This window comes from Paroedura picta, chromosome 17 (assembly GCF_049243985.1).
Source record: "Paroedura picta isolate Pp20150507F chromosome 17, Ppicta_v3.0, whole genome shotgun sequence".
In the NCBI taxonomy this organism is placed as follows: Eukaryota; Metazoa; Chordata; class Lepidosauria; order Squamata; family Gekkonidae; genus Paroedura; species Paroedura picta.
The window spans coordinates 8,650,361-8,668,519 of NC_135385.1; the positions used below are offsets into that span (position 1 = coordinate 8,650,361).

An 18,159-nucleotide genomic window follows, 5' to 3' on the forward strand; every position below is an offset into this window, starting at 1 on the left:
ACGGTGACCAAAACCCAGGGAGCATCAAGAGGCCCACCGGGGAGGCCAGAAGCCCTCCCACTCGTGTTCCCCCCAAGCCCCAATCAGAGAGAGAGAAAAAACTTATTCCTAGGCTACTCACAATATCATCACAATGGTGCAGAATAGTAAAAAGTCTATTTATGTTTGGGACAACCACTGAGGGAAATTACGCTCTAGATAGATCTAGAAACCGTTCCGGTTGGACTCTACACGACAATAAAGCAAGGCAGAACGAAGAGACTTTTTACTTTAGTCTGTTCTGTACTGTTTTGATAATATTGTTAGCAGCCTAAGGGTCGGTTTCTCTCTCTCTCTTCGATTGTAGACACTACCAGCCGTCCCATTTGTCGGTATTGCCCCGATGCACCAGGATTGCAGTGCGTCCCTGCCCCAGGCGTAAGGATGTAAGAGAAGCCGTGTTGGATCAGGCCAATGGGCCCTCCAGTCCCGCACTCTGTGTCACACAGTGGCCAAAACCCAGGGGCCATCAGGAGGTCCACCAGCAGGGCCTGAACTCCAGAAGCCCTCCCACTGCGGCCCTCCAAGCACCAAGAAGACGAAGCACGCCTGCCCCAGGCCGTGTTCCATCTATCCCCTTGTGGCTAAGAGCCCCTGACAGAACGCCGCTCCAGATGTTTCTCTGAAACAGCTTTTAGCTGTCGCCACTTCCTGCAGCCGTGAGTTCCATGTGTGAATGACTTTCTAAGTCCACTGCTCAATCATTGCCTTGAGCGCCCCCAAGTGGTGGAATTATAAGAAAGAGAAAAAAGCGATTTGTTTCTCTTCCTCCATCTCCCTCTGCTACGAGAATGTTTTCAAGGGGGCCTCCATAAGCAAGGAAGACCCCAAGACCCCCCAACTATGAGGCCTGGGCCACCCCACCCCACCCCAACTGTATCGGTATGCTCTACTGATGCTAGATTCCCTTAAGGAAGAAGTAAAAACAAACCAATAATTTTTTACGAGATCCAGCGTAGTGCAGGGGATGCAGTGCTGGACTTCTTGAGCCGGTTACTCTCTCAGCCTAACCACCCTCACAGGGTCGTTGTGGTGACAAGACGGAGGGGAGGGGAATACCGTGAGCCACTCGGGGTCCCCACGGGGGAGAGAGTTGTGATTTAAATCGAAGACACTACATAAAATTTAAGGTGACGAAACCCGATTCGGAAAATGAAAGGGAAACAGGATCGAGAAGCAGAAAGCGTAACAGAAATAACCTGCTTTATTTTTAATTTTTTTAAAAAGAGCAACAACATCTTTTGGGGTTTTGTGAGATGCAGCACTGGCTACGCTCCCACCTGCGTTTTGGCGTGGGTGGTCTCTGGCGATAAACCCCCCCCCTCGGGGGAAGTCGACTGTCAACCCCAAAGAAAAGGGGGGGGGGGTCCTGGTCTGGTTACAGATTCAGCTCCCCCAACATGACAACAGGCTAAAAAACTTTAAAACCCTGTTTCCCCAGCTTCTGAATCTGTCTGACTTCCACGTAAGGGACCTTCGGAGGAGGCCCAGCGCCCTCCGAACCCAAGCCTGCTTTTCTTTCAGTCAAAGTTTTCTCGCCGGTGTGTCCTTTGCCCGCTTTGGACCGTGGGACGGACCCCGGACTGGTGTCTCTGGGGCTGTCCCTGTCAGCAGCCCTGGGGCGACGGAGGAGAGGCTCAGCCCTTCCCCTCTCTGAGTTTTGGGTCCTCAAATCCGACTCCGGTTCATATCATGGCTTCCATGTGCAGGATCTTCAAGGCCTCTGAGATCTGGGAGCCCGTGTCGATCTGTCCATACATCCCAACCAGGAAGGCCCGGTGTAGGAGGACCGCTGCGTGCTCTGGTGGCAAGAGGAAAATGATATTAGGGAGAGCCATCAATGCCCGGCATTCAGATAGACCGCCTCTGAACATGGAAGCTTCTGTTTAAGCTCTCCCATGGCGGGGCGGTGGTTAAGAGTGGCCGACTCTGGAGATCTGGATCTGATTCCCTGCTCCTCCATGTGCAGCCAGTTGGGTGGACTTGGGTCAGTCACAGTTCTCCTAGAGCTCTCTCAGCCCTACCCACCTGTGTGTGGCGGGGAGAGGAAGGAAAAGGTGTTTGTAAGATGCTTTGAGATTCCTTTGGGTATAAAAAAACAGCTCTTCTTGTAACACTGATAAACCTTTCCTTGCTGAATTTGTCAAAACCACCCATTCTGGGAGGGGGGAGGGAGGCGTCAACATCAGAGAACAGCTCTTGTGTTCTTGCAGACTTTCTCAGCAATTCCTGGCACCAATCTGTGGGTGAAGCTTACAATCACCTTTCCCTTCCTCTCCCCACAACAGACACCCTGGGAGGTGGGCGGAGCTGAGAGAGCTCGGAGAGAACTGCTGTGTGAGAACGAGTCTAAGAGCACTGTGACTGGCCCAAGGTCGCCCAGCTGGCCGCATGGGGAAGACGAGTGGCGAATCAAACCCGGCTCTCCGGATGGGACGCTGCCGTTCTTAACCACATCCACCTGCGGAGAGATTCAAACTCGGGTCTCTCCGAACGAGACTCGACATTTCAGCCACTGCTGCCACGCAGGTCTTCCAGCTGCCTGGATTTGCGGATTAGCCACATTCAAGGGTGCCCTCGACCTCATGGGCATTATTGGGGAGCTTTTCATCCCCCCCGAAGCAACGTCCGTGGTATTTCCCCTTGTGCTATTCAAAGATTTATTCATGCTTCTAAAAAATCTATCATGAAGGGCAAAGAGGGCTGCCGGATATCAGAACCGCCTGGGCCTAATGGGAACATCGGCCAATATTTGCCAGGGATCAAAGAAAAGGTTGCCCGGTGACATTTTGACCAAAACACACAGCCCGCGAAGCCACCGTCTCCCCCTGCCTGGCAAGCATTCGTCCGGCAGGAGAGCTGCAAGCTGGATTCGAAGCCCGCACCTGACCTCCCAAGCATTGCAAGAAAAGGCACTTTTCTAGCTTTCTGGCAACCCAATGTTGCTTGCCTTTTGCAGAGCTTAAACCAAAATACTCAGGACAGTAGAAAAACTAGATTGTGAGAGGCTGGGGAGGGAGGACCAGGAGCAGGGAGGAGTCAAGCATGGAAAGTAAACAGAAATGTGGCCAAATCCATGCAGAAAAACACATCAGCCGGGCCCTCCTGGATCAGACCAGGAGTCCATCTAGGCCAGCGCCCCGTCTCCCAGCGGCTTCTGGAGATCCTAGAACAGGGCAGAGAGGCCGAGGCCTTCCCCTGAATTTCCCTCAGGGATCCAGAGGCTTCGTGAACACTCGCCTTGGCCCGCCTCACAAGACCGTTGTGAGGATCTCAGGGCGGGGAGGACGGCGAGAACCGCTCGGCGTCCCCGTCGGGGCGCCGGTGAAACGTCTCTGCCGAACTTACCCTGGCAAAGGAGGGTGTATTCCGGCAGGTTCCTCAGGGCCGTCTGGACGACCTCGAAGTCGCGGCTGCTGAGGCAGTACATGAAGGTCGGGAGGAAGTCGGAAGCCATGCTGCAAACCCCAAACAGGGAGATGCTTTAAAGGCGCCTGGAAGGACTTGACGTCCCCATCGTGGCCTCAAGTGAGGCCCAAGACGAAGAAGAGTTGGTTGGCTCTCTGCATCTGGACTTCTAAGTCCTCCAAGGGAGAGCGGCCCCCCTGTCCTCGCCCCCTTCCCGCCCACCGAGCCCCCTTTGCCGCTCACCTGGGGTTGTTCTGTATGGAGCGGAGGGCGAGGCAGAAGGCCAGTGTCCGACAGGTCTCTTCCGGAGAGCTCATGAGCCTCTGCAGGTGAGTCTGGGGAGGGCGGGAGGAACAGAGGAGCTTAGAGAGGCTTCGACTAACATTTCCCGTTGCGGGTGTGAAGTGTGAGCAGACTGAGGTGTTTCTCTGCCCCCCTGCGGGGTTCCCGGCCCTGCCCGAGTCCCACTTTCCCAAATATTATTAAAATAATTTTAAGAAGAAGAGTCGTTTTTTTAATCCCCCCCGCTTTTCCCTCCCCAAAGGAGTCTCAAAGCGGCTTAGAATCGCCTTCCCTCCCTCGTCCCTCGTGGGGTAGAAAGAGCTCAGAGAGAACTGCTCTGTGAGAACAGCTCTAACAGGACTGTGACTAGCCCAAGGTCACCGAGCTGGCTGCACGTGGAGCCGAAGGCCAAAAGATGACGTCAGACGTACCGAAAAGAACGAGAGGATTTCCGGCTTCCGCCGGGACATCTCGTCGACGTCGGTCAGCGCCTCCAAGATATCTGCGACGTGTGGGGGGGGGGGGGGGGAGAAAAGAAAAAAACAAGGTCAGAGGTCTGTCCGTTCCATCCGACAAAACTGGAGAAAACAGTGGCCCTGTGCGAAATTTCGGCCTGCTCTGCCCTCGACGAAACTGGACCGGTTCGCTGCAAGACGAGAGGAAGTCCTTCTAATCTGGAGACCTGGGTGGTTCGGCCCCCTGCTCCAGAAATCGCCGTTCGTGGGGGTCACCCGGAGCTGAGCCGAACGGCAGGTTAAATTGGGTAGGGGGTATTCTTCCAAAATGTCCTCCCCCATGGAAGAATCCGGGAGGGGGTCAGCTCAGGGGGCACCGGTCTGAAGTGTTGGAATATCTACCATTATCTATCTGGAAGCAGAACGCCCCCTGTCATGCAAAAAGAGACGGCCCGTACCTTCCACGGTCTGCCCCCTGGAGAGCCTCTTCATATAGGGGGCCATTTCTGCGGGGGTCAGCAGGGTGAATAGCGAGATGCTGACGAGGGGCAGGGATCCCGCCGCAGCTTCATCTAGACAACGAAAGGAAGGTGTGTGTTTTTGTGGAGAGTCTCACCACGGCACTCTGGCGCCCCCGTTGGCGGGTGGCCACAAGGTGGGACTGCAGCCGCCAACTCGGCAGGGGTCACGTTTCCCCGGGAGGGCCAATAGAGGGCCACCCGGTCCGACAAACGTTCCTAGGCGTGGTTCTTAACTACGAGGAGACTCCATACACCTCCAGGAACCCACACCCTACCGGAGTCCCCAATTCTAGAACTTATTAAAACAATTTGTTGGCATTTTCCGCAATGGAGGATGGGTGGGTGAAGATGGAATTAGCAGAGATGGATAAACTTCCTTCTTTGACCGGATTAAAGGCAAGAGCTACATTGTTTACTAACCGGAAAGCCCTTACGGACTATTTGCACTCAAAGGAATTAAAGAAGAACTGCTGATTTTTGGTTTCAATGATTAAGTGGGGAGGGGGGGAGATTAAGAGAACTGGGCAAAAGGAGAGGGGTTCCCCCCTTTTTTATTATGGCAAAGCTGGTGAGAAGTTTGTGTCCCAGAGAAAATTAGCAGTGTTCTCTTCACGGCTCTGTATACTTCTTTCCCGTTCTCTTTATTACTGCGTTTTTTTGTCATCTTTCCCCCCCAAAAAAACAACTTTTAAGAAGTATTCCAAAAAGAAATAAATAAAGCTGTACACTGCCCTGTTACACGGGAGTCCCTCTCCGCCAGCGATCCATCTCAGGCCCTTCCACAGGGAGCCAAAACCCCCCCGGGACTCACCGTCTCTTTCGCTGTCCTCCCCTCGGTCAGTGGTGCCGTTTGTGGCGGGCAGGTTCAGGCCCGCCAGGAGGGACTTGAGCATCGCGAGATCGCTGTTATCCGAGGAGAGGTCGCTGCGGAGAAAGGCCGGGATAAAACGTAAAATTATCCAAATCATGAATCTTATTTGTACCCATCTGCTGTACGGCAACTTAGGGCAGGTTCTAACAACGATTACATAGAGGGGAAGGCGGTCCCTGCAGGTGCGATGACCCCGGAGCGTTCAGGGCCTTAAAAGTCATGGGCAAGACCTTGATTCGGGGTGCCGACAGAGAGAGAGGGGGGGTCCGGACGGGGTACGTACTGGAGGGGGTCTGAATGCTTCTGCAGGAACGAGATGGCCGCCGGGGCGTGGGAGGCGACGTACTTGTGGATGAACTGCACAAATTTGGAGATGAAGGCGGCCAGGTGGCGGGAAGACTTCCGGTAGCTCTGAAACGGGGCGGGAAAGGCGGGAGGGGGCTTCAGAATCTCCTCAGAATCTCCCCTTCCCCTCCCACCTCTCAAACAAGCATGGAAATCGGGCAGGCAGGCGCGAGGGCCGGCAAGATTTGAACCCAGCTCCCCTGCAAAGAGACAGCCTGGCTCCCCCTCCCCGCTCTTTCCTTGCCTGCAATCCAAGCCAGCCCAAAACAGATCTTTTGACACGGGACAGAGGTCTTTCTTTTTAAATGGAGACGCCGGGGATTGAACCGGGACCCTCTGCCGGCCACGCAGAGGCCTTCCCGCTGAGCCACGCCGCCACCCAAGTCTGAGTCGGCAGTCCTGACCGCGATGGACCCAGGAAGGCCTGATCCAGGAAGGGGCAGCCACACGTTTGCTCACAAGGGCGCTCTTCCTCACCAGGAGCAGGTGGATGAAGGAGAGCAGGCAGTCCCACAGCGCCCCCTGGTGCTCGCTCTGGAAGACCTGCGGCTGGAGGAGCTCCAGGATGCCCAAGACGTGGCTGAAGAAAGCCAGGTGGTTCTGCTGGCGGAACTCCTGGAAGTTGAGGTGGACCCGGCCGTGGAGGAGGGCGGCGATCATCGGCAGGTGCCTGGGAAGGCGGCCGAGAGGAGGGAAGAAATGGATAAGGGAAGACCCACCTGGGGACCCTCCAGAAGAAGAAGAAGAGGGGTTGGGTCTTATATGCCGCTTTCTCTACCTGAAGGAGTCTCAAAGTGGCTTCTATTTGCCTTCCCTTTCCTCTCCCCACAACAGACACCCTGTGAGGTGGGTGAGGCTGAGAGAGCCCTGAGATTACTGAAGAAGAAGAGTTAGTTTTTATATGCCGCTTTTCTCTACCCAGTTTTCCCAGATCTTAGCCTTACATTCGGGAGCCCTGCCGGCCCATTCCTGTCAGTAGCCGCGGCTAGGGGCGCCCCTTTCTCTGGGCCCCGGGGAACGCCTCCGAGGACCCCGAAAAGGACCTGGACGTGAGTCGCGGGAGAAAAACCTGAGCAGGAGGATGGGGTGTGCCACGGCCAGCTTCCGGCAGGCCATGTTGGCGTCCCACAGGCGGCTCTCGCTGGCTTTCGAGTCGTTGGAGTCGGAGAGGAGGGTGATGAACCGGTGCACCAAGGCGTCCAGCTGCGGGAGGGGAAGTGCGACAAAGTTAAGCGCGACAGCCCTGCAAAATTCACTGGCGCTCATTGGATTGCTTCCCCGGCTCATTCCGCACATGAATTAAGCGCTTCCAACGTGCTTTTGCTGCTGGGCTTCTAGGGGCGAAACCAGATAATTTCTAAAGGGCTCTGCCCGGGGGTGGCTGGTGCTGTTTTTAAGCAACGTCAGCAACAGCGAGAAGGTGCCCCGAGAGAAATTCTTCTCCCTCTCCCCAAAGGCTAGAACTCGGGACGTCCGGAGAAGCCAGTGGGCAGCGGATGCCGGACGGGCGAAAGGAAATTATTCATGACGCAGACGGTTCGGGATGTTTCTCCAGGCCCGCTCCCTCAAATCGGGCGCGAATCCTTGCCTTGCAGGTGCTGCTGCTGGTGGCCCCTTCGCTGGGCAGCAGGGTCTCTGGCACCGGCACCAGGATTTCGGGCAGCTGGAGGTAGATCTGAAGGAGGAGATCTTGGCAGTGCTTCCCCATCGAGCTAGAACCGGGAAGGAAAAGAGACGGGAGGGGAATTTGCCCGTGTTACTGCCAAGCACACAGAGGCATGGGGGTCTCCAAGTCCAGCAGACGCAGGGAGTTCTTCCCCATCCCCTCCTGCCTGGTCCTTTCTAACTGGGGATGCCGGGGATTGAACCGGGGACCTTCTGCGTGCCAAGCAGAGGCTCTCCCACTGAGCCACAGCTCCATGGCTCTGCAGGGTCTCAGGCGGGGAGCTTTCCTTTTGACTGCAGATACTAAGGACTGAGCTGTGTGTGGAGGAGCAGGGGGCCGAACCACCCAGGTCTCCAGATTAGAATTTGCTGCTCCTCATTGCTGCCCCAAGCTGGCTCTCGCGGCCTCCCAAATACTGTCTCATTCTCAGCCTTGTTTGGGCCTTCCTGGCTTCCTCGAGGGAGTGAAGCCGTCCCGCGTCGGGTCTCCCGTCTATCCGCCAGCAGTCCGCTCTCCCCGCCCGCGCCCCTACGCGTCTCCTCACCTGCTCCCCCGCTGCTGGGCACAGCCTGTCAGGTACTCCACGACTTTCTTGACGCTTTTGACGTCTCCGTGGCAGCAGCTGAGGAGGAGCGGCAGGCGGGACTGGACCACCGAGCAGGCCTCTTGCTCGGGCGCGGGGCCGCGAGTCTCCGACTCCGCCAGGATCAGCTCCACCAGGCTGGTCAGTTTGGGCGCCTCCAGGCGGAGCACGAACTCCTCCCGCCGTTTCTGGAGGGGGCATCGCAAAGATGGTTGGAGAGGAGCACCACGGCGTTGAGGAGCGCCGGGTGAGGGAGAATTACGAGTTCTTTCACAGTGGGGTTTTAAGGCGTTTGGCGATTGTCCTGTTATGTATTTTACTTCATACCACAGGGGTGGCCGAACTGTGGGTCAGCCACTGTCTGTGGACTACAACTCCCATGAGCCCCTGCCGGCTGGCAGGGGCTCATGGGAGTTGTAGTCCACGGACCGCTGGAGAGCCACTGTTCGGCCATCCCTTTCATAACACACTGCGTATTTTCACTGTTATTTCATGTTCTTTCTCTTACGCGGCATGTTGACAAAGAGGGAACTGGTTTCTGTAATCAATTTTTTATTTTTTTAATAGTTAATTCGGGATAATTCTATATGGGGTCTTTCTACTGTGTGTATATATATATATATATATTCAATATAAAGTTGTGTTTCTATAAATCCTCCATAACAAAGCCGATGTGGAAATTAAAATATTGTCACCCGGCCTTTCTTCTTTTGGGCTTTGTGACATGGTCTTGTGTACAGCCCACTGTTTCTTCTTTACCCCTGACGTCGTGCCTCACCCCCTCCTTCAAACCATCTACCATTTTGGAGAAGAAGCTGGGTGGTTGTTTTTTTTTTATGCCTGTGTTTCCTGCTTTTCACTGTCCAAACGAGCCTCAAAGCGGCTTACAACCCTCTCCACAACAGACGCCTGAGCTCTGAGAGAACTGCTCAGAGACAACAGCTCTCGGAGAACTCTGATGGCCTGGTTGCATTTGGACCTGGCTCTCCAGATTAGAGGCCGCCACCCTTCCTTCCTCCTCAAAGGTCTCACAACGAGCCGCTGACCAATGCTCTAGCCCAGGGGTAATCAAACTGTGGCCCTCCAGATGTCCATGGACCACAATTCCCAGAAGCCCCTGCCAGCGAATGCTGGCAGGGGCTCCTGGGAATTGTAGTCCATGGACATCTGGAGGGCCGCAGTTTGACTAGCCCTGCTCTAGCCCTTCAAACAGGGATGTTACAAAAGCCGCCCCCCCCCGGCCGCCTCCCTCCCAAGCCACCTGACAGAGAACGAGCCCCTTACCTGGGGGATCCTCTGGTCCCTGCCTTGCCAAATCCGAGGGATGTGAATACAGGCCCAGAGGAAATCGAGGGAAGCCGCCGGGTCAAACCTAGAAGGAGACAGAGAAATCGGGTTTTGTGCGCGTCTCTGTACAGAAAGCCAAAACGAAGAGGGATTTTCTTTTTTTTACTGCCGGAAAGAATCCCAAAAAAGCTTAGACCCTTTCCCCTTCCTTCCCCCACAACCGCAGCCAGCTCGGGAGGTGTCAAACCTTTGCTCCCGGTGTTTGCTCAGCAGGATCTCGATGCAGCGATGGAGGGTGGTCCAGTTGGACTGGTGCGTGAGGAGCGCCAGAAGGTACGGGCGGAAGGAGGGCGGCTCCGATTCGGAAGATCCTTTCTCCTGGCGAGAGGGGAGAAAGGGACGGGTAATTACAAGGGAGAAGGTGCAGCAGGGAAAAGACAGCAATGCGGACAGGCGCCGTAGGGTTCTCCTTGGAATTGTAGTCCGGGGACATCTGGAGGGCCGCAGTTTGACTACCGCTGCTCTAAGGGGTACCCCTGCCCTCTGACCCCTCCTGTCTCTCTCTTTGATCGGCCCTCTCCCCCTCACCTTGTTCCACGAGAACAGCAGCCGCTGTTGGAGATCTGGACAGCTGCTTACGACCTCCGGATCCAGCATTTCCAGCCAGTCGATGAAGAGGCCGGAGGAGGGACCCAGCTGGGTGGTTTTGACACTGCAGTTCGGGAGTAACACCAACAAGAAAAACTGGCTTTCGGCACTTCGCTTTTTACCACGCCGAGAAGTCTCACAGCGGCTTGCAATTATTTATTATTATCATTTCTTGAAATTCTATCCCGTCGCCTTCCCTTCCCCTCCCCACGACGGCGGAAGGAGCTCTGGGAGAACTGCGCCGGGCCCAAGGTCACCCCCGCCGGCTCCACGTGGAGGAGGAGCGGGGGAATCGAACCCGGTTCTCCACGTCAGAGGCCGCTGCTGTTAACGGCTACACCACGCCGGCTCCCTGTGGGTTCAGCTCCACAGAAGGGGTCACCTTCCGCTGAGCCAGAAGCCGGAAAAACTACGAAGCTGCCTCTTCCACCAGCCCACCTGCAGGCCTCTGCTTCCGTCTTCACGGCGGTCTCCTCACGGTCTTGGAGCAGCAGGGAGCTCACCACGGCCACGGGGCCCGAGGCAGGAAAGCAGGAGGCCTCCGCAGACACCGAGAAGAGGGCGGCCAGCAGCTCCTCCAGGTAGGGCGAACGGGTCTCCGTCAGGCCCCGAAGGACTAGGCGCAAGGAGAGAAGAATCCTTTGGCAATGAACCACTCTGCTAAAGAAGCCACAGAGCAGGGTGACTGCACGACTCGCATCGTGGGACAGAAAAATATACCCCGCTTTTCAGCATCTGGAGGAGCCCCAAAGCAGCTTACGAGCACCTTTCGCTTCCGCTCCCCACAAAAGGACGCTACTCCTCACAGAGGAGAGCTCTGGAAGAACTGTGCCTGGCCCAAGGTCACCCAACCTTGTGGGAGAGGAGTTCCTCTCTTTAACCACTGCACCATGCTGTTGTTTTCGTTTTGAAAATTTATACCCCGCTTTTCTTGGGGGTGTTGTGGCTAAGAGCTGGGTTTGATTCCCCGCTCCTCCACTTATAGCCCGGTTGATGACACTGAGCTAGGCAACAGCTAGAGCTGTTCTCACAGAGCTCTCTCAGCCCCACCTTCCTCACAGGGTGTCTCTTGTGGGGAGAGGAAGGGAAGGCGACTGTAAGCTGCTTTGAGACTCCTTCGGGTAGAGAAAAGTGGCATATAAAAAAACAACTCTTCTTCTGCCCTCGCAAATCAGCTAACTAACAAACTAATGATAAAATTTCACTGCGGGTCCTTCAAACCCTTCTGCCCACATTGAGAGAACTGTCATAACGACCCTGCTTCTACGATCAGGTCACAGAGGGCGGGAAAACGCGAAATCCCCCAAGCCAGAACTGGCCGATAAGCCGAATGGGGATATCACATTGCAACTTCCGCTCGCTCTTTCCGCCAGGCGGAACTCGTTCAGAAAAGGGCTGCTCCCGCCGAGGGAGGCGGCCTTCCCTCATTGGCCGAGCCCTCGCAGAGAGCGAGCAGGCCCCCGTCCTCCCCTCGAGCGGGACACCGCAGTGAGCCCCACCTTTGCTGACAAGCTCGGGTTCCACGCCGTACTTTCCGCTGGTCTTCAGGGAGGCGACGGTGGCCCTCACGGTGGAGCCGATCACGTCCGCGTCGCGGCGGAAGGCCAGCGCTTCCGCCAGGAGGAGGAACCCCCCTCGAACTGCCGTGGGGGGAAAAAGGGGGGCGGGAAACGAATCAAGAGGTACCCACAAACTCCCACCCGGTTTTTGCCTTTCCGCCGGCCGTCCTCCTTGCGACCCTTCTGGTTTGACCCCGGGAGGGCGCAAGAGAGGCCCACGGAGAAAGGTTTCCCTGTTTCCCTCCCCTTCCGGGCCCTTCACGGGCCGTTTTGGAGGGTCCTCTCACCCGATAAACGTTTAACGAATTTTAAAAATATGTTAAACATTAGCTAACTCCCACCCACTTGGGAAATGTTCCCAGGGCCACCAAGAAATCCCAGGGCTTCACAGTACCCTGGGATGAGAAAGTCCTGCGTTAAAGAGGCGAGTGAAAAATCAAAAGATATTTCTGCTATTCAAAGCCCAATTCTTAGGGGGCCCGACTGGGAAACTGGGATCCTGAGGCTCCAAATGCCGATTTTAAAAAATGCCTAAGCAGCCGAAGGGCCTTCCGGCCTCTCGAGAGCGCCCCCGCCTGGATGGAGCCGTTTACCGTCGTTGATCCGGTGCTTGGCGGAAGACTGGACAGCAAAGGACTTGAGCTGTGTCCGGAGGGGCCCGTCGTCCACGGCCGGGTTCTCGAGCCACTTCAGCACCTGCATGAGGACTTTGAAGAAGAGCGAGGAGACGGCCGTGTCCTGGGGGGCCAGGCGCTGGAGAGGAAGCAAAGGGCAAAGCGATCAACGCCGTTCCGAGGAGAGCGTTTTGACGGCGGGGGTGTGGTCAGGCCCGAAAGCCCACAGAGCTGGACGAGCAAGTGGCGTTCTGGAAACCTGAACAGTTCTAAAGGCCTCCCTTCCGAAAATGCGAGGGGGGCGGAGGAGAGTGGCGAGGAGGGTCCGGGGCCTGGAGACTGAGCCCTGTGGGGGGAAGGCTGGGAGATTTGGGGATGTCCAGCCTGGGGAGGAGGCGGCTGAGAGGGGACAGGAGGGCTCTCTGGAAGGATTTGAAAGGTGGTCCCTCCGAGGAGGGCAGGGACAGGTTCCTGGGGGCCGCAGAGGAGAGGAATGGGTGGAAACCACGTGGAGAACGACATCAGCTAGATATCATCAGGGGAAATAATTTCACAGTCAGAGCAGTGGGGCGGGCTGCTTAAGGAGGTGGGGAGCTCCCCCTCACTGGCGGCTGGACAGATCCTTCTCCTGGCTGCTTGAGGCTGATCCTGCACTGAGCAGGGGGTGGGACTAGATGGCCTGCATGGCCCCTTCCCACTCTAGGATTCTAGGAGTCTAGTTCAGCAGGGGAATGGGCTGCCTCAGGAGGTGGGGAGCTCCCCCTCACTGGCCGTCTTCAAGCAGCGTCTGGACAGATCCTTCTCCTGGATGCTGGAGGCTGATCCTGCACTGAGCAGGGGGTGGACTAGATGGCCTGGATGTGGCCCCTTCCCACTCTAGGGTCATATGATTCTATGGCTTTAATTCTGCGCCTTCCTGGACGAGCCGTGATGGGGAAGCCGTGGGAGGAGGCATTCGCCCTCACCTGGTACTGGTAGAGCAAGCGCATCAGCGGGCAGGAGACGGAGTGATTCCTGTGCATCATCATCACCAAGGCCCCGCCGTGGGCAGAGCTCAAGAGCGCTCCCAAGGCCTGGAGGAGACGGGCGGCGATCCCCGGCCCGGGGGGGTTCCCCTGGCGAAGCCGAGCCAGCTCCTGCCCCAGGGCTTGCTGCAGAGCCAGGGCGAGGGGGCGGGGGTTCGTGTTCTGCCAGCGGGGATCCGGGTTCAACGGGAACAGCTGGGTGGGAGGGAAAAGCTTCGTAAGTCTGGGCTGATTTTTTTAAAAGCCACGCTTCCGGCGAAGAACAACAGCCCTGCGGGGTCAGCCCTGCGGGATCAGTCCGTCTAGTCCAGGAATCCACCTCACAGAGGGGCCGATAACAGGGCACAGAGGCCGACCCCGGGGTCTTACAGCCGCTGCGACTGATGCAGGCTGAATGGAACCTCCATGTCCAGGGCCAGTCTACCCACAAATCACTCCCTTGCTGGAGGACAAACCATTCCCCTGGTTTTCTGCCCCCCCAAAATGGGAAGTGGGATAAGCTGTCCCTGCAGGGGCTCTCTGCGATCCAACCCCCCAGAGAAGCTCCACGTGGGGCCTCCTTGCCGCTGTGCCAGGGGGCAGGTACCTGTAGGATGATGCTTGCCAGGTCGTCCTCGGGGCCCAGGACTCGGATCTGCGCCAGGGCCCGGATTCGGCCCGAGCCCTGCGGAGCCTCGAGGCTGGTTTTGGGCCGGGAAGCTTCGTCGCTGTCTGCGGGGAGATTGCAACCGAGTATTACGACTCTCAAGGTTAGGAAAACGACACAGGGGCACACGTGAACAGGTGAGGCGGCCTTCTGTCGAGTCAGACGGCTTAGAGTCTCGTCTGCTCAGACTGCCAGGGTCACAGGCGAAGGTCTTCCCCATCCCCTCCTGCCTGGTCCTTTCAACTGGAGATGCTGCCGGGGATTGAACCGGGGACCTTCTGCATGCCAAGCAGAGGCTCTGCCACTGAGCCACTGAGGTCTTTCCCATCCCCTCCTCCCTGGTCCTTCTAACTGGAGATGCCAAGGATTGAACCAGGGACCTTCTGCATGTAAAGTCTTCCCCATCCCCTCCTGCCTGGTCCTTTTTAACAGGAGATGTCGGGGATTGAACCAGGGACCTTCTGCATGCCAAGCAGAGGCTCTCCCACTGAGCTGTGGGGACAAAGCGATTTCGCCTCCTTTCCCTCTCCTCCTTTCAGAGGGCAGAAGCTGCTGTGGGAATTTAACCATTTAAATCGAAAGGGACTGCGTACTTGAGCGTTCCTCCCTGCACGTCAAAAATACAAACAACCCCCTCCCCCAAACCACCTGCCTCTCGAAAACCAGCAAGTCATGGATTGACCTCCCAGCCTTTTCCCCCTGACAGCCTAGTTTTCTACATGCAGAGACGTCCGAATCGCTGGCGCCCAAGGGGGAAGAAATGCATACCTCGCCGTGGGGGCAGGGAAGCGGTGAGAAGCGAGTGGAAGGTCTGGCCCCCCGTCGCTCCCCTCTCGTGCTGGACCTCCACAAGGTGAGCCATGTAGTCTGAAAGAGAACCAGCGGGTCTCAGGGGGAGGTCTTCCCCATCCCCTCCTGCCTGGTCCTTTCCACTGGAGAGGCTGCCGGGGATTGAACCGGGGACCTTCTGCGTGCCAGGCAGAGGCTCTGCCACTGAGCCATTGAGGTCTTTCCCATCCCCTCCTGCCTGGTCCTTCTAACTGGAGATGCCAAGGATTGAACCAGGGACCTCCTGCATGTAAAGTCTTTCCCATCCCCTCCTGCCTGGTCCTTTCCACTGGAGAGGCTGCCGGGGATTGAACCGGGGACCTTCTGCGTGCCAGGCAGAGGCTCTGCCACTGAGCCATTGAGGTCTTCCCCATCCCCTCCTGCCTGGTCCTTCTAACTGGAGATGCCAGGGATTGAACCAGGGACCTCCTGCATGTAAAGTCTTTCCCCTTCCCTCCTGCCTGGTCCTTTCCACTGGAGAGGCTGCCGGGGATTGAACCGGGGACCTTCTGCGTGCCAGGCAGAGGCTCTGCCACTGAGCCCCTCAAGGCTGCAATTTTCAGGAGCGAAAACATCCTGTTCTCCAGAGCTGCTGCAAAAGCCACAACAGATGCACAGCCCGGATGCTTCTGCCCTGCCCACCCAGCACAAGTCAGGCCTTGCTGAGATGCCCAGAAGGCCTCAAAGCAGGTCGCTCCTGCCCTCCCACCCACCCACCCCACTCCCCCCTTACTCTTGTCCATGATGTTCTGCTCCAGAGACTGGGGGTCTTGGGAGACGGCCTGATCCAGGTACTGCAGGAGTTTGCTCATGCTGGAGACGGGGATGCCGAAGGACTGGACGAAGAGCAGGAGCTGCTGGGGGTCCAGGTCCTGGAGGGCTGGAGAACACACCCAAACACAAACAATGCACACACACAACATCACACCCAAACGCACAACACCAGAACACAGAGGGTAAAAAACCCGCCTCCCGGTTGGCGAAGAGGACAGAATTTCGCAGCGAGGGATCAACTGGCTTCTTCGATTAAAGGGAAGGCAAGGTCTACTTTTACTACTAACTGGAAACTAACTATTACGAACCTCTTACGAATGCAAAGGGAAGGAGGAGCAGAGAATCCCCCCCAAAGGCTTCTTACCGGCGTCCACCAGCCGCGGCACCTCGGAGCGGATCATCCGCAGCTTCAGCCAATCCGGGAGAAGCAGGGCCTCCTCCGAAGTGTCCACCAGGAACGCCGTAGGGACGGGCTTCTTGTCCGGGAACCAGATGTCCAGCAGTGTGTAGAAGTCGCCGTCTCCGGCTGGAAGGAGGAACGAATGACGGAGAATTATTCGGCTTGCCTCTTGCTTGTAGGGGATAACAGAAAATTCGGAGAAGGGGGGGGGAGGGGGAGAAACGGACCGGCCCAAACCAGCCAGTTCGTTTTGGGGCGTTCGGTTCAGCTGGGTTCGGTTCGGGAACGCCCTCCGCTGGAATTTCACAGCTTGTGCCCATCCGTATCCCCGAACCCACGACCCACAGGAATCCAATGCTAATTGCTCCCGTGGCCCACGGAGACGCTCACCCCGGGGGGGTCCCAGCGTCAGCAGGATCACCATGGCGTGGACGACCAGGATGTGCATCGTCGCCGTCTCCCCGCCGATCCAGCGGAGGAAAACCTGGTCTTGCGAGTCGGACTGCGAGGAAAGGGGAAGAACGAAAACATGGAGGACTGATTCCCGGGAAAACCGAGCAAACGGAAGGGGGGGAAAACAAACCACGAAGGAGCTCGCACCCAGCTGTACATCTCCTCGCCCTCCTTGCTCTGGCGCATGCGCTGCATGTAGCGGGAGAAGACGGAGAGCAGGGCCACCAGGACGGCGTCTGACTCCGAGCAGTAGGAGAGCTTCGAGAAGAGGTGGGACATGATGGTGGAGCGCTCCACGATCAGCCGGGCCACGTCCTGAGAGAGAGGGAGAGAGCCGGGAGGGAACGGGGTGAGCGAGCGAAGTTGGACCGATTGTGACGATTCCGCGCGTCCCGTGGGTGGGGGAGCGAGCGGGAAATGCATGTGGCTATCGGCTTAAGAAAAGAGAAAGCTTCACCAACAGCGAATAATTCCGAGTATTAGGAAAAGCACGCAGGTAGGTTGGGGAGCGCTTACTGTGCGGCACGTACACAAGCAGCACAGGGTGTTGGGAGGACGAAATGGAGGAGCTCAGTGGGGGAGCCTGGGCTAGCCACTCTGTCTCCAGGCCTTGCCTACCTCACAGGGGGGTTGTGAGAATAAAAAACGGAGGAAGGGGAAAAGCCTGTGTTTTTTTGCGGGAAGGAGGGCATGAAGAAGTGGCCCTCAATGTAAAAAAAAAAATAAAAATCCAAACAAAGGGCATTCTTTAAACGTGATAAAAACTTTGCACCAGTAGTAGAGAAAAGCCAAAAGGGAAGGGGACCTGTCGGACCAGAATGGGCCGAGGGAACACGCCTGGGCCCAATTCCCCCCAGTATGATCCCATGACAGAGTGGGGGAATCAAACTGAGGTCTCCCAAATCCCAGGCCGACATGCTAAGCACAGGTGGCTCTCCAGATGTCCGCGGACTACAATTCCCACAAGCCCCTTCCAGCAATTTCATGGCCTACAACTCCCATGAACCCCTGCCCACGTGCTGACAGGCATGGGAACTGTAGTCCACACCCTCCTGTCCCTCATTGGAGGGGCCACTGCTAAAAAAGCCCCGCTGGAACAAACCAGGCTACGGTCGGCGGACGCAAGGTCTGCTCGTAGGCCGCATTCGTAACCGGGGTTGTTTGGCAGAGCGGTGACGTGTTCATGGAAAACCTCCCACCCAAAGGCACCCATGGGACACCACGACCACCACCGAGGGCGCGGGGAGGCGGCCCTAGATTCTCTCTCCTCTCTCACCAGAGCGAGGTCGTTGTGATGTCCTTGCTCCTCCACCGGGGCATGCTGGGAAAGGTACATCAAGTACGCACAGATGGTCTGAGGCTCCGTCTCCATGTGGATGGCCTGGAACGAGAAGGCGGGGAAAGGACGCCTCGTGGCCTGCCCGGGACGACACCCCTGCCCCGAGGCGGCCCGGCCCTCCCCTCCCCCTGCTTCCCGGGACGGCTCACCTGCTGCAGGGCCGCTGCCGTGGTGGCCCGCACGCTGTCGAAGAGCGGCAGCTTGGGCAGGTCCCTGAGCAGCCACTGGTAGCTCTGCAGGAGCTCCGAGTCCCTGGAGTCCTCCTCCATGGGGGGGTCCTTCTCCTCTCTGTCGCGGAGACCCCCTTCCGAAAGCACCAGGGAGAGCCCCTGTGGGTGGAGAGGAGGAAGAGGGGGGAAAGGGGGCAGCCGGCCCGTCCGTCCTCAGGGTCCAAACTGCGTCCAGGAGTTCTGGCA

General features: G+C 57.2%; 1 protein-coding gene across 1 annotated transcript in view; it reads right to left on the reverse strand.

Moving 5' to 3' along the window:
* Positions 1-1,225: 1,225 nt before the first annotated feature.
* The window catches only part of INTS1 (integrator complex subunit 1), a 32,210-nt gene continuing 15,276 nt past the window's right edge, over positions 1,226-18,159 (reverse strand). The window contains exons 22-47 of the mRNA XM_077316132.1: positions 17,893-18,072; positions 17,681-17,785; positions 16,552-16,719; positions 16,342-16,453; positions 15,916-16,077; positions 15,511-15,657; positions 14,718-14,816; positions 13,890-14,014; positions 13,244-13,498; positions 12,258-12,417; positions 11,605-11,745; positions 10,544-10,721; positions 10,046-10,169; positions 9,705-9,835; positions 9,455-9,542; positions 8,132-8,358; positions 7,510-7,633; positions 6,991-7,124; positions 6,399-6,591; positions 5,860-5,987; positions 5,517-5,629; positions 4,643-4,756; positions 4,161-4,231; positions 3,691-3,782; positions 3,388-3,497; positions 1,226-1,840 (exon numbers count right to left, since the gene is read on the reverse strand). Coding sequence (XP_077172247.1) covers positions 1,725-1,840; positions 3,388-3,497; positions 3,691-3,782; positions 4,161-4,231; positions 4,643-4,756; positions 5,517-5,629; positions 5,860-5,987; positions 6,399-6,591; positions 6,991-7,124; positions 7,510-7,633; positions 8,132-8,358; positions 9,455-9,542; positions 9,705-9,835; positions 10,046-10,169; positions 10,544-10,721; positions 11,605-11,745; positions 12,258-12,417; positions 13,244-13,498; positions 13,890-14,014; positions 14,718-14,816; positions 15,511-15,657; positions 15,916-16,077; positions 16,342-16,453; positions 16,552-16,719; positions 17,681-17,785; positions 17,893-18,072 — 3,597 coding nt within the window. The 3' untranslated portion in view covers positions 1,226-1,724. The remainder of the gene's footprint in view (positions 1,841-3,387; positions 3,498-3,690; positions 3,783-4,160; positions 4,232-4,642; positions 4,757-5,516; positions 5,630-5,859; positions 5,988-6,398; positions 6,592-6,990; positions 7,125-7,509; positions 7,634-8,131; positions 8,359-9,454; positions 9,543-9,704; positions 9,836-10,045; positions 10,170-10,543; positions 10,722-11,604; positions 11,746-12,257; positions 12,418-13,243; positions 13,499-13,889; positions 14,015-14,717; positions 14,817-15,510; positions 15,658-15,915; positions 16,078-16,341; positions 16,454-16,551; positions 16,720-17,680; positions 17,786-17,892; positions 18,073-18,159) is intronic.